The sequence below is a fragment of the Oenanthe melanoleuca genome, chromosome 3 (genome assembly GCF_029582105.1).
Source record: "Oenanthe melanoleuca isolate GR-GAL-2019-014 chromosome 3, OMel1.0, whole genome shotgun sequence".
NCBI classification, from domain to species: Eukaryota; Metazoa; Chordata; class Aves; order Passeriformes; family Muscicapidae; genus Oenanthe; species Oenanthe melanoleuca.
Window position 1 is genome coordinate 74,351,565 of NC_079336.1, and position 16,121 is coordinate 74,367,685.

Sequence of the window (16,121 nt, forward strand, 5' to 3'; positions counted from 1 at the left end):
ACTGCAATTGTACAGTTACTACTTAATATTAGTCTTTTAAGTGTTCATTCAACTCATTCTGCTGGCTATACCTTGTTCAGAGTGTAGCCTTAAGATCCTCCCTTACCTCCAAATTTCCCAAAACTTCTAGCTGGGAACACTACCACTGTCTAATATCCATAAATACATTGGCAGGTAGAAGTCACAAGGACCACAATGCAATGACCTATTTAAGACAAGCCAGTGAGAGAATTACTTTGCTGCTCAGGAAGGGCAGTTCCACAAAGCAATATCAAGAATGGTAGAAAGAATACTGGCTCAGTGAAGACCTGAGGGAGATTTTCCTCCAAAGTCTGAAGTTGGGTAGAATGTAAAATAAGACAGACACATTTATATGCAACACATGTCATACCTCTGTGTGCACTTTTTTAAGCAGTAAAATATTTATGCCTTTTGCAGCTGTTTACCCATACTTCCTGGTGGGGAAATACTATTATTATGAAGTAAGTGTTATTTAATGAAGTCAGAATGGTGCAATTCCACAAAAATAGTTTAAATTGGAATTTCAAAGTGACACCTGGGATTTGCTCAAATCGACCTATGAAGTCATCAGTGAAGCCAGCATATGTAATTACGTATAAACTTACTGAAGTGCTTCACTAAGTTACAAGTGTCATGTGCTGCCAATACAGGAAAGCTCTTGTTATGCCAAATTTGGAGCAGAGTATTCTGCACATCACAACTCAAAGTGCTGGGACATCATCTTCCCCATCAAGCTTATTTAATGTGTATAAACTTATGTAAAATATGATGCAATATAATGCATTCACAGTTATGGGAGTTACACGACTTTCATATTGTTTCAGCTTCATCCTTACACAAGAATTGAAGAGCTGTCCACAGAACCATGAGCAAATCCAAAGAGTCCAAAAGCCATACTGGCATATTTGTCCAACTTCCAGGCACAACATATATAGCTAAGCCACAGTAGGGTGCTGTAAGCCCAAATTCACTAAACCTTATGTGACCTTTACTATTTAAATTGCAGACATGTTTTCATTTACTACCTAAAATAGAGACAAGGTCTCCTTAATGAATTTCATATAAATCATTTTGGTGAAGATGGAAACAACCCAGTCTACCTAAAAGACTGCAGTTTTCCATAATACTCAATTTTATCAACTTAGTATGTAATTCCACTTGCAAAATTCACATGCTTCCCGTATTGTCTTCCTGAATAGAGAGATTAGTCTCATTTTCTTTCTTATCCCACCTTCTTCCTTGGGATAACATCATTATATAAACAAATGCCTTATTTACTTCACATAATACCATTCCAATTGTAGGTAAAGTATCCTTGCGTTTTTCTTCTGCTTTTGGTGCATTTTGTGGTTGCCTCAGTCACTAATTAATAAATTTTAACAACATGCCTCTAAAACAGGGAAGTAGTGGCATCATCACTGTACTTATGAGGAATTGTAGTCTGGTGAGAGGGTGTACAAAATTGTCCTACACATGCAGGCAACACCAGACAACTAATTTCAGAAGCAGAAATTTCACCATTTTCAGCTCAATGGGAAAAATGCACAATGCCACTAAAATACTAGCCCTCAGCCTCTCGGGCTGGAAAATGAAGTGTGTATTTAAATGCATCTTCTGAAGAACCACAGAGCAACCAGAAGTGGATAGAGTGAAATTGAGAACTTCCTAGTCTTCTGCTACTGTAATAAGCAGTTCTCACAATAACTGTGTTGAAAGGAATTCCGGAAAGACTACGTTTAGAATTTGTTTATTAACATATACATTTTAGACCAATAGAAACAGCACGTAATTCCTTTAACTAATTTTCTCCAGCACTGCATTTATAAATCCAGGGAGATAAGCACTGATACTCAGAGGATTTGTGCTCAGATGACTAGTGGCTACTATTTAACAGTGCCTTTAAGGGAGTAATGGGAAATGTCTGAGGTAGATGTACCTGAATTACTAAAAAAACCTTCCTATTGTTTTATGGACTATCAGGTTGCAAACAGAATTTTGCACCTGAAATTTGTGCTGCTGTCATTGCTACTATCAGAGAATTTTTCACTCTGAGGTTCCAAATATTTAGGCAGATTACAGGTGAAGTGTGACAATATGTACTTGTAAGCAAGTAATGCTTCCCTCGAAAATTACTCAGTTTGTATCCCACAGGACAAAAGTTCAACATGCTTGACAGTAGAAATGCTACCTGCTACTGGCAGGTAACTATTTCACATCCCAGGGTGACTTTAAATGCTACAATTGCAATCCCAGTGGCTTATTGAATTTTCAAGCCCCGTTAATGTGATACATAACCTTACAGTAAAGTTCAGCTTAAAAGTCAAAAGAATACACTATTTGATGTCTTTAGTAAGAGTACTATACTGCATGTTCTGAACATCAGAGAAGTGAAACTGCTTACAAATGCACCAGAATAAAAATTCCAGAAGGCACCTTGGATTAATTTTGACTGAAAAATGTTTAATGTGACTTAACTTCTACGTTTTTTACTGCGGTATCTCCCAAAGCTCATCTAACAACACCGTGATGGGGCATTGAAATGTGACTGATTTCCTATAAATCACAAGATGCTCAGAAGCACCTTGTCACATTTGGCAGTTTTCTTCCCAGTGTACCATTACCTCACAGCTTATTTGTTTCTGCTAGGACAGACCTGTCTCTAAAGGTAACAAAAGACTGACACTTTTTCCAGTTTCAACCACTGGATTGAAACAATCTATAGAAGTCCAGAAAAATCAAAACCAATTGCAGCTACAGCTAGAGAAGTAAGTTTATTCTATGGGGTACACAGAATGTACCAGTTGCCAGTCTCTGGCACAGTGTTAACAAATTAAAATGCACAGTAATGCTCATAAAAACTCAATAGAATGAGTAGCTTTGCACTCCATATTAATTGATAGCTATGAACTCTCGAGCAATGCTACCAAGTATTACCTGGCTACCATTTCTTCTCATTGCTAAAAAAAATTTTCAAAAAGTTGTGAAGCATTCTCTAAAAAAATTTATTTAATTCTACCATAATTTTCTTTTTTAATTTTATTAAATGTTACCATAAAAAAAAAAAAAAGTTGTGAAGCATTCAGTACTAACTTTCTGGATTCTGCTTTTCAATAAAATTATTATGTTTCCCCCCTCTTCTCTTTCAAGTATCTCCACATGGCGATTACCAATTCCTTTGCTCAATGAAGTAAGAGTCTGTCCCATGAAATAAGATTATACTTTCAAGAGCAATAACAAAATACCATGAGATCATCAGCCACTCATAAATTAACTAGACAATGAACATCAACCATAAGCATGAACTAATTCACGGAGTCCATCTCTGGTCAAGACAGGACTAGGAACTGCATATTTGTGGTTGCCACAGAACATCTGACATTAAATTTCACATCCTAATCTTGCCTCACTGTAGTTAATTCAAACATGGCTAACATTAAAATACTGACAGCTGAAATTTAGAACTCAATTTTTATAAAAACAAGCAGTCTTCTAATCTTCAAGTTCATTCCAGCACCTCCAGAAACCAGAAAACCCAAACAAATATGGCTGCCCAAGCTGTAGGTCTCCTGTTCAGGCTAGCAAAACATAATGCTAGACTCCAACAACATAGAGCTCAAACTGCACTCTGTACTAGCAGGTATCTAAACTGCTTCATTAGAAGTTGCTGTCACCAACTCTCACCTCACAGATGCAGAAAACAGGTAATGGGACTGGTTTTTAGGCTGACAGAGCGCTCACATTCTGAAATTTTGACACTATCCAAATAGCTTGCATGTACCTCTGAGTCAACACTTAAGGTCAGCTATGCCTTACCAGGCCATAGAAACGCTTTCTACTATTTTTCCTCTGGGTGTTTTAGGACTTATAAGCTTTTCAATAAGGGTAGAATGTTTTATTAATGCACTACTCGCTAAGGAGCTTCTTAGAATTTGATCAACATTCCTGTATATAGCTCCTGATTTTCTTTCTCCTAGTCATGTCCCTCAGAGCACTGTAATTAACAGTGGGACTCAAACAAGCTAGAAAGAGCTAGAAGCACTGGCTCCTTTGTCTTATAGCTGCATAGTCATCTCCTTATGCTACCATAAGAAACAAAAAGTAAACTCACAAATCCATTCATTTAGTGGCAGCTTGATACTTGTGAGCAATGAGTGTATCAAAGCTAGACTTAAACATCCTGAAAAATGGGGGCAAAAGATTTTTTTTTTTTTTTTTTTTTGTCAGAATACTACGGGGAACAGTCACTCCAAATACTGGAGAACTACGCAAGCTGGAATTTGTATACTTTTTGATTAATAAGTGTCATAAGAGATGGACACAATCCAATCCCAATGATCATTAGTATTTTATTTGAAGGAAAACAACTGCTGCCTGGAAAAAAAATGCAGTATTATCTTATTTGTAAAAGAGACTACTGCTTGATGTTAACAGCATGACTGAAAAAAAAAAAAAAAAAAAAAAAGTCTTTCTAAACTTCTAAGAAGGGGATATAGTGCTTTGCAAGAAGTATACTTCACCACTCTGGAAATGTTAACTGAAAGACCTCCAGCTGCCCACTGCTCTTCCCACTAGAGCCAATAGTCTCATTTACTGTCCACAAAGTCAAACTTGAGGAAAATGAAGCAGGGAGTCATATTTAAGTGTAAATGGACAGACCATAAAGATGCGCAATGCAGAAATGCAAAGGAATTCTAGCTAAAGATTTGGAAGGGAAGGCTCTTCCCTAAAACCTCAGCAGAACATAATCCTATGTGCTACAGCAAAGTAAGCCTGTCAGGAGACTGCAAGTACCTTAAGGTCTCAATGTTAATCAATCCATTATTCAGCTGCAGGAACTTTTCTCCAAATCAAGCCAGCAGACATTCTGTAATACCTAACCCATAATTCATCAAGCCCTTCATCTTCTAAGCCAAAACTTGTCCTCAAGCTCTGCACACAATGGGGCATGAGCCAAGGCCACAAGCTGGGCACCTACACAATCTTTTTTTTAATAAATATGAAGCAGAGACTCTGAGGCAGCCTCCATACTGTGCAGAAGTTCATAAACACGTAATAAATTAAATATAGAGAAAAATAGTCACCAACAAGACCACAGTCCTGAACTCCAGCTTTCCAAAACGGTATCCATCATACTGACATTTGACTACACTCATAGATGTGCCTATTCTAGCAAAGCATTCAAAAAGCACCCTTTTCTGAAGAAAAAACTACTATCTAGAAATAGCATGATGAATTTTCAACAGTGAATCAGGTTCCATTCTTTTTTTTCATTCAGGAAATCTGTTTTGTTTCTCCACAAAATGCAGAATATTGGAGCATTTGCTAATCTAAGAACTCTCATGTACAGTTATTTTAACCTTCCTCTGTCTTTAAGTGTTACTGCAGAAAATGCCAAGATCCTAAAAAATGTGGAATGGGGGCTCTGTGGGGGGAGAGAAGGGAATGTGCTTTTTGTAGTTGTACTCACAGCGCAAAGGTGATGCAGGCTGGTCCTGGCCCAATCTCAGTGGTAATGAGCCTTCAGTGGACTGCTCTCCCAAAATCACTTTTTTTACTGGATAATATTTGGGCTTAATCACATATTCTTGTGCTTGGCCATGATGAAGATTCATCATTAGTGTCTGAGATGAAAGGGGTATCATCCTGTTTTGGAAAGAAATAGAAAAGACAGAATAATGTAAGAATTAATAAATTAGACTTAGAAACTGCTAGTAAAAGAATTGAAGACGACATTCAACTGTACTCCAAATTCTCAAAACAGTTTGAGAAACCTACTACCTTACAAGTAAGAACCTAATTTTCTGAGCATTTAGCACCCTCATTGTCTTGTCAGCTCACTAAATTGCTATGAAAGAAAAACTACAGGGATTATAACTTTATTTTTGGCATGGCAAGAGAAATATCATGGACAGCTCAGAAAACAGGGAGGAACAGGGAAAAGCCCTGATCAAAATGAGTTGCAGCTCAAATTTGTTAACACATAGCTTTCCAGACAGGTCAGAGAAGAATTGACACATTCAAACCTTATTCCATTTCTTACAACTGTCATTCCATACAAGGTATGTTAAGTAGAACCAAAACAACCAGCTGACTTTTGCCTTGTGTTCCCAGAAATCATTTCCTTCTTCACCATATCCCTCTAACCAAAGAGCAAAGCACTGCACCTATTCCCTTTTTTCAGACTGTTTCCCACCAAATCAGAAGGCTTTGGTCCCAGAGTTGCATTACTTTGCCCATCCACTTTCTCTTTGCCTGCACTATTCAACATTTCTGACAAATGTTCCCTAACCACAAATGTCCCATAATCACATGGTCTCCCTTAACAACAAAACCATTTCCCCTTCCTGCTAAACAAGGAGACTCCTTCATGCTCAGAATTCCCTCACTGCTAATCCTGATTTATATGGTTAGATTCCTCCCCATGACCTCAGCTTCTCACTGCACAAGACCTTACCAACTTTCAATAAAAACTCCTTCCTCTCCCTTCCAAAAAGCCCATGGTTATTTAGTGATCATCAGCAGTAGGAATCATTTCTTCACTAACAGACTGCTCTTCACTCTTCCAGTAATTACTAAGGCAGCAGACTGGACAGCTCTTAACTACATGCAATGGAGGTGCAAGCTTCAGCCCCAAGGCTGAAGAATTCCACCACCAAGCAAGTAATAACACTTTCAAGGAACAAACCTACTAATAATAGGTCTTCAAGCAGTCATAGCTAGTGCAGATCAGACTGCAAAGAGACATACTCCATGGAAAGTAAAATCAATTACTAACTAATAACTATCAGGACTACATCGTCCTTTGCTCAAATGAAGGCATGCAGAGAGGGATGCTGTAAGCCTCCCTTACTTCACTCTCAGCTGAGGGTCTGTAACTACTTCAGTCTTCAAAAATGCAAAACTGGGGAAAAAAGTTATGGCATTTGACATAAACATCCCTCAGAGCCACAGTTCTGCAGGGTAAATAACTGTCCTCTGAGAATAAGTCATGAACCTTATATTATAAAGGACAGCTGAGCAGCACTTCCCCACAGTGGTGAGACTGCAGAGTTTCAGCTAAGAACTTAGATGACTACTGCATTGTTTTCTGACATGTGGAGCCTGAGCCAGCCCCTATCTCCAAAGCAATGCCTAACTCCTTGGTCATGTTATTCAAGATGCTTAGTAACTGCTGTAGCCAATGGATTTGTGGTTAGAACAAACAATGGGGTTTTGTCCTACACAGATGCTCTTTTTCTCAAACTGATCCAAGTTAACAAGAGCATTCATTAATAATGACATTCTAAGCCTCCTATGTAAAACAGAAACATAACTACTTAGGCTGTCTCCAAGTCAATATTTCTAATACAGTACTTACACAGTCTCATTACATTCAGTAGAAGTCCTTTTGCCAGACTAAGAGAGAATACTGGATTTTCTGTGCTGTCTTTAGGGTTCCTACCAGAAGATCAAAAGAGAGCTTTCACTGGCATTGGAGGTCAGGCTTGGAATTCAACACAGTCTGATAAGAATTATGACCTGGAAACCCTCAGACTGAGATAAAGCTGAAGTTCTTGCCTCACTACTGCTTACATATGAATTTCATTCCTTTGAAGAACCACTGCAATCACTCCCGCACAACTTGTTTTTTCTAACAGATCTCATTTGATGCCTACACATAAGGACATCCATTTGTGGTTTGGGACATAAAATATTGTCTATACTGAATGTAGAAGCAGGACTTGACAACAGAGATCAAACTACTAGATATAGATGCTGCCATTTAAGTGCCTGAGCGTTTTCTGTTAAGGTTGTAACCAGTTGTAAAGCATTACAAGTTCCAGAATGGTTAAAGTTGGAAGGCACCACTGGTGGGGTCAATCTCTCTGCTCAAGTGCGATCTTCCTAATGATTTCTGATTAGCAGTCCCCTAATTACCTTCATTGCCCGCTGCTCAAACCCACATCTCTCTTGTCCTGAGGGGCCCAGAACTGGACTCAGCACTCCAGATGTGCCCCACTAGGGCTGGGCAGAGGGGCAGGGTCACCTCCCTTGAGCTGCTGGCAATGCCCTTCCTAATGCACCCCAGGATTCCATTGGCCTCCTTGGCTATAAGGACTCACTGCTGGCCCATGGATGGCTTGTTGTCCACCAGGACCCCCAAATCTCCACAGAGCTGCTTTCCAGCAGGTCAGCCCTCAGCCTGTACTGATACAGGACCCTGCATGTCCCTTTGAACTTCAGACAGTTCCTCTCTGGCCATCCTCCAGCCTGTCAGGATCCTTCTGCACAGCACTCTGGGGTATCAGCCACTCTTCCCAGTTCTGTGTCATCAGTGAACTTGCTGAGGAGGCATCTACCCCTTCATCCAACTCATTGATGAATGAGTAAACAATATGGTACCTGGTCAAGGCTTCTGCCATTCTGCCAATTCTCAAAACACCTCACTGCCCACTCCTCCAGCCTGCACCTGCAAAGTTTGCCTATGAGGATGTAGTGAGACACAGTGGTGAAGGGCTTGGTGAAGTCCAGGTAAAAAATATTCAGTCCTTTCCCCTCATCCATCCAGGTAGTTCTGTCACTGTAGAGGACAATTGGGCAAGTCAAGCATGACTTAATTTTAGTTAATCCATGCTGGCTACTCCTGGTCACTTTCTGGTCTTCCACGTACTTAAAGATGGCCTCCAGAACAAGGCACTCCATTACATTTCCAGAAATTGGTGAGGCAGTAGCTGTCTTTTTGAAGGCTTGGGTGACATCTACTTTACTCTAGTCCTCAAGCACCACTTCTGACTGCCACAACCTTTCAGAGATGACCATGAGTGGCCTAGCTATGATGTCTGCCATCTCTCTAAGCCCTCATGGATGCACCCCATGGTGGTCCATGGACTTGTGAACGTCAAGTTTGCCTAGGTGATCTCTAACACAATCCTCTCCTTGAGGAAGCAGAAGTCCTCTTTCCACCATTCCTCTTCCTTGGTCTCCCAGGCCAGAGATTCCTAAGGACTGGTCTTGTCAGTGAAGACTGATGGACAGAAGGCATACAATAATTCTGTCTTCTTTGCATTCTCTGTTACCAGAGACCTCACTCCATTTAAAAACAGGTCCATATTTTCCTTAATTTCCTATTTGTTATTGATGTATTTGCTTCCTGTGCTTGATATCCTTGGCCAGATTTTTAGTTCCAGATGAGCCTCAGCCTGCCTTGTTGCATTTCCGCATACTCTGACAACATCTCTATTTATGTTTTAAGTGTTCTGTCCCTGCTTCCTTCTCCTGTGTATCTCTCACTTGTGCTTGGGTATTGCCAGGAGTTGTGTTCATCTATGCAAGTCTCTTGCCCACTTTGCTCAATTTCTTGCTCATCAGGACCCATCATTTTTAAGCCCAAAAAAAATAATCCTTGAATGTTGATCACCTGTCTTGGATCCTTCTTCCCTGAAGGCAATGATATTCCAATGATATTTGTCCAAAAAAGTCCCTGAATAGGCTAAAGTTAGCTCTCTGGAAGTTCAGTTTTGCAATCTCAAGTGCTGCCCCTCTTCCTTCACGCAAGATACAGAGCTCCACAATGTCCTGGTCACTGTAGCCAAGGCTACTCAAATCTTCGCATGTTCAACAAGGCCTTCCTTGTTTGTTAGTATTAGGTCCTCTTATTTTTATTATTACCCTTTATCTTGCTACACATTCAGCCACATTGAAGTCCAACTGTCAACCTACAAAAAACGTCCCTCATAACACTTGAAATTATAATAAATTAAAAAAAAATAAATTTAAAAACCCAATAACACAGCATGCCACACCAAAACCATGAATGCTATATGTTGGAGGTTGAAAGCTTAACAGCCAGACTTTACAAAAGTGGCTCTTCCTTCCTTGTCAGATATAATAATTTTCTTCCTTAATTTAGTTTGCATTATTAACATTAATGAATTACTGCTAAGACAGTTTTGTTTTCCAAGAGTGGCTTATACAGTACTACACAGAAAAGCCATAAACTTTATCAATCCAATTCTTTAAAAAGAAACACTTCCACATGATGTGTAAGTGGTTAATTTTTGTTTGAATGCACACTAAATCCCCTAATCTAAATCACCCAGGTATCTGCTTGCAATAATCATACAAAGCCAAAACTAAGACTTGTCTAGACTTTTTTCTTACATACTTATGCTCTGTTTATGCTTAGTATATAACTGACATTAACTTAATAAACTTGACACAAACTTCCCATTGCTGAAGTGTACACCAGATAAACAAATGTCTAACTGCACCTTCAACAAACAAACAATATGATAAATATCAGTAAGTTTACAAGAAAACTACAGAGAAACAAGAAACATTTTCAGCTAACTATCATGCAAAAGAAAGCTCTCTTGCTTGATAAAACCAGAGAAAGAATGTGATGTATCAGAATAACTGGCAAGCAGAAATGAGATTGACAACATTTGGCATGAAAAGTACTGTCTAGACTAAACTTAGACTAACCTCACTCAGGTTGCTTTCTTTATTTTATTTATTATAAGCCTGATGCTCCCATGCCTGGCTCCTAGCTAGCACCATCTCAGAAAAATATGAAGTGTTAACGCTACTGCTTCATGCAAGTGCACAAATTAATTCCTTCTTCATTACCTCCTCCCAAAGTCACAATGAAAAATCAAAAGGAGAAGAAAACCAGTGTTTTCTAAAACTATGAGATAGTAAAGAAAATATGCAGACCAGCTCAAAAGGTATGGAAATAGAACTAAACTCCTACCCCCACCCCCCCATAAATTGTTAAAATTCAGTTGCTAGTTCAGCCTGACCTTTGCCAGCTGTTTCCTCTTTCCACTGCTTCTCTGATATATATATGTTGTTTTTTTTAAAGACACATGAAAAAGTTTAACTTCCCAGATGATGATGAACAGATGGGATTTCTCCACAGCCCTTTATAGTATCATACCCGTCATTAATCAAGGATGGTCTGTTCCACAAGGTCCTACCAGTAAAAGATGAGAGAAGCATTCAGCTTCTCTCTTGAAAATAAAGAAAATTATTTTCACCACTGCAAAAGTTCTGCAACAAATTGATTTTATGTGCAAATATGCATTTTTAATGCATATTTAAAAGTCCTGTCCCTGAAATACAGTGCAAACACTGCAAAACAAGCACTGAGAGCTGCCTGTCCTACAGTAACAACCTTACAATGTTGCATTAATATCTTCATAATAAAACTGCCTTCATTTAAATCTTTGCAGTACATTTTTTCCCCAGGCAAAATTTTGCCAAGACAGTAGTTTGGATATGACTAATTAGTTTTCAGATAATACCATCAAGTTATTAATTCCTACTTTTTTTTACCACCTTTAAGAGTTAGAATGTTATTTACAATATAGAAAAGATCTCATTTGATTATCATCAAATTGATTTTGTTTGTAAATAAGGTAATACAACAAATACAACAAATTTTAATAAAGATACTTAATCTACACCAAGATAAAAAAGGATAAAAAGGATTTCAAAGTTGTTTATAAAGACTCACACAGAAATGTGAAACATGAACTTTATCCACAAGTACCAGTTTTTCCCCTCTTATATGTAATTTGTGTGGTAAAAGCCTTGCCCAAGACACTTTAAGGGATTATCTAACTCCTAAGTGTTTGCTAATAAATCTAGCCCTGTATTTTTAGGCTCAACTGAACTGTTCATTGGTTGGATCCCATTTGCCAGCATAACCTGGGGTAAGAGCTGAACTAAAGCTCTGTGAAACAGAACTCTCTGAAAACAGCACAACTACGACTCCATTGACACATTTCACCTTTCACATACAATACAAACTGAAATGTGTAGATTACAAATATTCTTCCAGGTTTCTAAAGAAATACATTTAAGTGTTCTAGAACCACAAGCAATTATTTGTTTCCTAGATGTCAAAAAGCAGAAAGAGCCAAAACAAATGTAGCTGTTGGTTAAATATTCAGATAGGGAGCAACACAGAGATGCTCAGTCACACAAGCTGAAAGAAGCTACAGTTCTTGCAGGTTATGCAACAGCAGGCAAGCATTCCTCATGTAATACAACATCCAAAGATTAAATTTGAAGAATATTCCCTTTGTAAAATACTTAAATTATATATGGTAATTCTATTAGTAAAAAATGGAATGTTTGCCTACTGCATCTTTTCTTTAAGACAGGTATAAAAAGTTTGTCCCACTCCACTGCTAAAGTGCCATGAAGATACAAGTGATGCCAATTTTTAAAAAATCTTCTTATAGCATTAAGTCTTAAGCATGCTTCAAGTATCCTAAACCACCAGTAAAGAAACAGTATGCATAAAGGCTAGAAAAGTCTGAGACAAGGATGAACACAAACCAGCTGAGTCTAAGCCTCACAGTAACAGCAATTCACAAGCCTCCCTTTTCATTACACACCAAATGAACAAATAGGAGTAACAAATTATTTGTTACCTCATGCATACTTCTAAGAACACTTAACCAATGAAGCTCTTCACAAATCTAGATTAATTAATTTGACATCTGGATTATTCTATATAGATTTCCAGCCATATATATATCTTCAACTTTCCAGGTACCTCTTACCAGCAAAGCTCAAAGAGGCAAAAAAAGAAAAAACTTCAGAACAGAAAATCTACATGTGCTGACTTGCTCTTGCTCCTCTGCTTTTATTGGTTAACTCTTCATTTTGTTTTTTTTTTTTTCCAGGATGCTAAATTGATAATATGACAATCAGGTTTGTCACTATCAAACGACTTTTAAAAGAGTGGCCGCTAATGTCACCAACACTTGCAGTAAGAAATTGCCCTTCCAGCATCTACTATGTTGTAGCAGTGAGTCAAAATGAAATTCACTAGTTTGTAGCAGACTTACATAACTAGACCACTGTGTCAGTTCAATACACTGTCTTTAGTAAATTCATGTGCTTTCCCCTTTCCTGTTTTACATTACATTTTCTACAGAAAAATCGCTTTTGTTTCCATAGTACTACCAGCATGTTACACTGACACCATGTAATAAAAAAAATTATTCAGATCAAGACATATGAACTAATGGTAACTTCTAATCTGTCAACCCATGAGACAGACTTTGGTATTAGAAAAGCATGCTGAAATGACAACTAAAAATAGAAACAAACTCCCACAATGGATGTGACACGATAAAGGCAAGTGTGCACAGCTGCTGCAAAGCAAAACCACGATCACTAATCTACTCAAATTCTTGACCATGTTAAACAAAACAGGAGACAAAGAGCCCAGTAGGTTGATGTAATTTATTTCAAATTTGAAAAAAATTTGGAAGATTTCTATTACAAGAGACTACTCAGAAATCTTAGATTATAAAACAGTGCTGTAAGCTTAAAATGGGAAAATATATAGAACATAACAGATTCATTTTCTTGAATATATATTAATTATATCCTTTTCAAGCCTAGTAACATATACATGGTTTGGTAATACCTCATTTCAGGTAAATAAGTTACTTAAAACTATATGCAATTTTGTTACAGTAGTTCAGAAAACCCTCAATTATTTTGTCTTCCAGACTAGCAATTAGCAAGATAAATTCTCTCTGGGAATACACTTACACCCTTGTCTGAATTAAGCAGAAATCTGTCATTTAGGAATATAATACCTAAATAAAAGTAAAAATGCTAGTAAGGAGCTGAAAACCTTGGTCTATCCTCAATATTCTGACAGGTTAATTCATTATTACAAAAAACATGAATGCAAAGAGCAAGTAACTACTCCAAGTTTTTGCAGATGTGGATGGATTAGCAAAAGCTGTTTTCTCACTTTTGTTTGTTATGTCTAGAAAATGTTTTACAAGTATGATCTTGCTGGTATAAACAGAGATTCTCAGAAGGAGTCAGATATAAAGGAACACATCATAGGTTTATAACTTTTCTATAAGTTAGACCTATGTACAAGTAGTAAAAGACACAAAAACCCAAGACAATTAATGGTGGCTAGACAGGAAGAGACAAAGATTCTGATTACCTGGACTGTAGAGGCAATTGAGCACTGATGACCATGACAATGAGCATCAGAAGCAACCAGAAGTTGTCACACACTTAATGATGATGTCTGACTCTTGAATCATCCCAGTGAAAGTTTCCAGTGTACAAAATAGGATTAAAAGATAAACTCAAAGCATTATTGAGGTGCAAAGAGCTGAGGGAAAATAACAAGGAAGGCCTTTAAAGGCACTGATATTCACAAAGCTAAGAGTGTCCACATAGTGCACAGGCAGGGAAAAGTCTGACTCTGGTTCCAGAGGAAATTCTTTAGGAAACACATATAAAAAGACACAAAATAGCCCTAATTAAAAATTAACTGCAGTAAGTTCTGGAATTTAAAAAAAATACTTTTCCCACATAATGCATAATCAGAACTATGACAATATATAATTGATCATTATTGCCTTCATGAATGCCAATGTTGATGAGCACATCTCAAATTTGACTGAAATCATGGAAAAAAAATCTGAAATAATTATGCTTAAGGATATCAGTTTCCCAAGATCATAAAAAATACAAACAGACCTTACTCTTCTCCTGCTATGGAAGTGCCAGGTGTACAATTTGGAGCATTTTATCCCTCTGTAATACACACTGATTTCTTTCATAAGCAACTACTAGCAGATGTACACAATACTGACTCTGCCCAAGTACTATACACAAGAAGTGCTCATAGGAGAACAAATTATGTCTTCATGTTTGAGTGGGAAAATGGTCGCTGCACACTAAGAATCTTAACCACAGTTGCTAAAGGCTTTCTAAATATACTTGACAAGAAGCATTATTTATGATAAGCAAGCCTTGAAAATGTCAAGATTAAATCCAGACTCCATCTTCAGCATGTGTATTCATCAGCAGAAGCTTTTTCTGGTACATGAAATCAGCAGTAAAAAGCTCTGACAGACTGTACTAGCTACAGTATATGCTCCCTGAAAAACCATAGAGGCTGCTCCTCCTAAGTTACACCACAAAATTTAGCAATCATAAAGATGGAGGGTCCAAAAAACCCCAAACCCCAGAGTTTACCCAAGCTCTCCACAGCAGTCACCTAAATTCAAGTGATGAAACAATGGCAAGCTTCCTACCACATCTGGGAAGTCTGGAAATGAAGCATGACAAGAACAAAAGTACATGTTGTGCTGTACCCCAGAGGGTGAAAAGATTAGTGGTAAAGAGTTTTGGACACAGAAATAATATTTGCATTAGGCTAAGAATACTTTTAATATCTACATTTTTAAGTGTATAATTACTTTCTTAGCTGAGCTAGATGAACAACTCATATGATCTATTTCTTCATACCAAAAAATTGAGCAATAAACACTATCCTTCATATTAAGTCACCACCAAAATGGAATGCTTCCATCTCTGGGCAGAACCAGAGAAACAGGGGACAGCAGCAAGCAGTTACACTTAACAGGAGCCTAATTTTGGGGTAAAGGAGCTTCCAAAATCTTGTGGCATATTTACACAAATAGCTGGAATACACTATTACACAGAAAAACATTTTATAATTGACTAAGATAATAAACTTACGGAGTATCAGAGGGCAGAAATTCCAAAAAATTATTAGTGAATTGGAGTTTGTTGAAATTCAGCCAAATAACATTTTGTTCACTAAAAATACATACATACAATGCATTACATGCTCATCATCATGTATTTTCAGAAAAATAACATCTAGAGAAATAGTGTGTTTGTGCCAGTACAAGATTCCTGATGTAAAAGGGAGCTAAAGTAGAGCTAAAGAACAGACTAAAGCTAACAGAACTGATAAAGCATTTATTCCTTGTCATGACCTAAGAAATTCCTCTGCAGAAAGAACCTTGACTAAGAACCTTGACAACAGATTAGCAAAAATCAACATGCTTTATTTATACTTCTATTAGAGATACCATAAAAAAAATAATCAAACTCCACCACAATGCTATTTATCAGCTTATCAAGCTTGTTTAATAATGGAGACCAGCCATGGTAAATTGAAGCTACATGACCAACTGCTTTAAGGCTTAATAGAAGCACTTCAGGAGTATTTCTGTATTGGCTTCGTATCCCAGCATCAGAGGAGATACAACATACTCCTTTTCATTTCAGACATTAAAGAAAGAAAAAAA

At 37.6% G+C, this 16,121-nt stretch overlaps 1 protein-coding gene across 7 annotated transcripts in view; it reads right to left on the bottom strand.

The window, feature by feature from the left end:
* The window catches only part of LTBP1 (latent transforming growth factor beta binding protein 1), a 182,091-nt gene that overhangs the window by 131,908 nt on the left and 34,062 nt on the right, over nucleotides 1–16,121 (bottom strand). For all 7 annotated transcript variants that reach the window (XM_056488103.1, XM_056488100.1, XM_056488099.1 and 4 more), the window contains exon 4: nucleotides 5,489–5,664. In XM_056488103.1, the coding sequence (XP_056344078.1) occupies nucleotides 5,489–5,664 (176 nt within the window). The remainder of the gene's footprint in view (nucleotides 1–5,488; nucleotides 5,665–16,121) is intronic.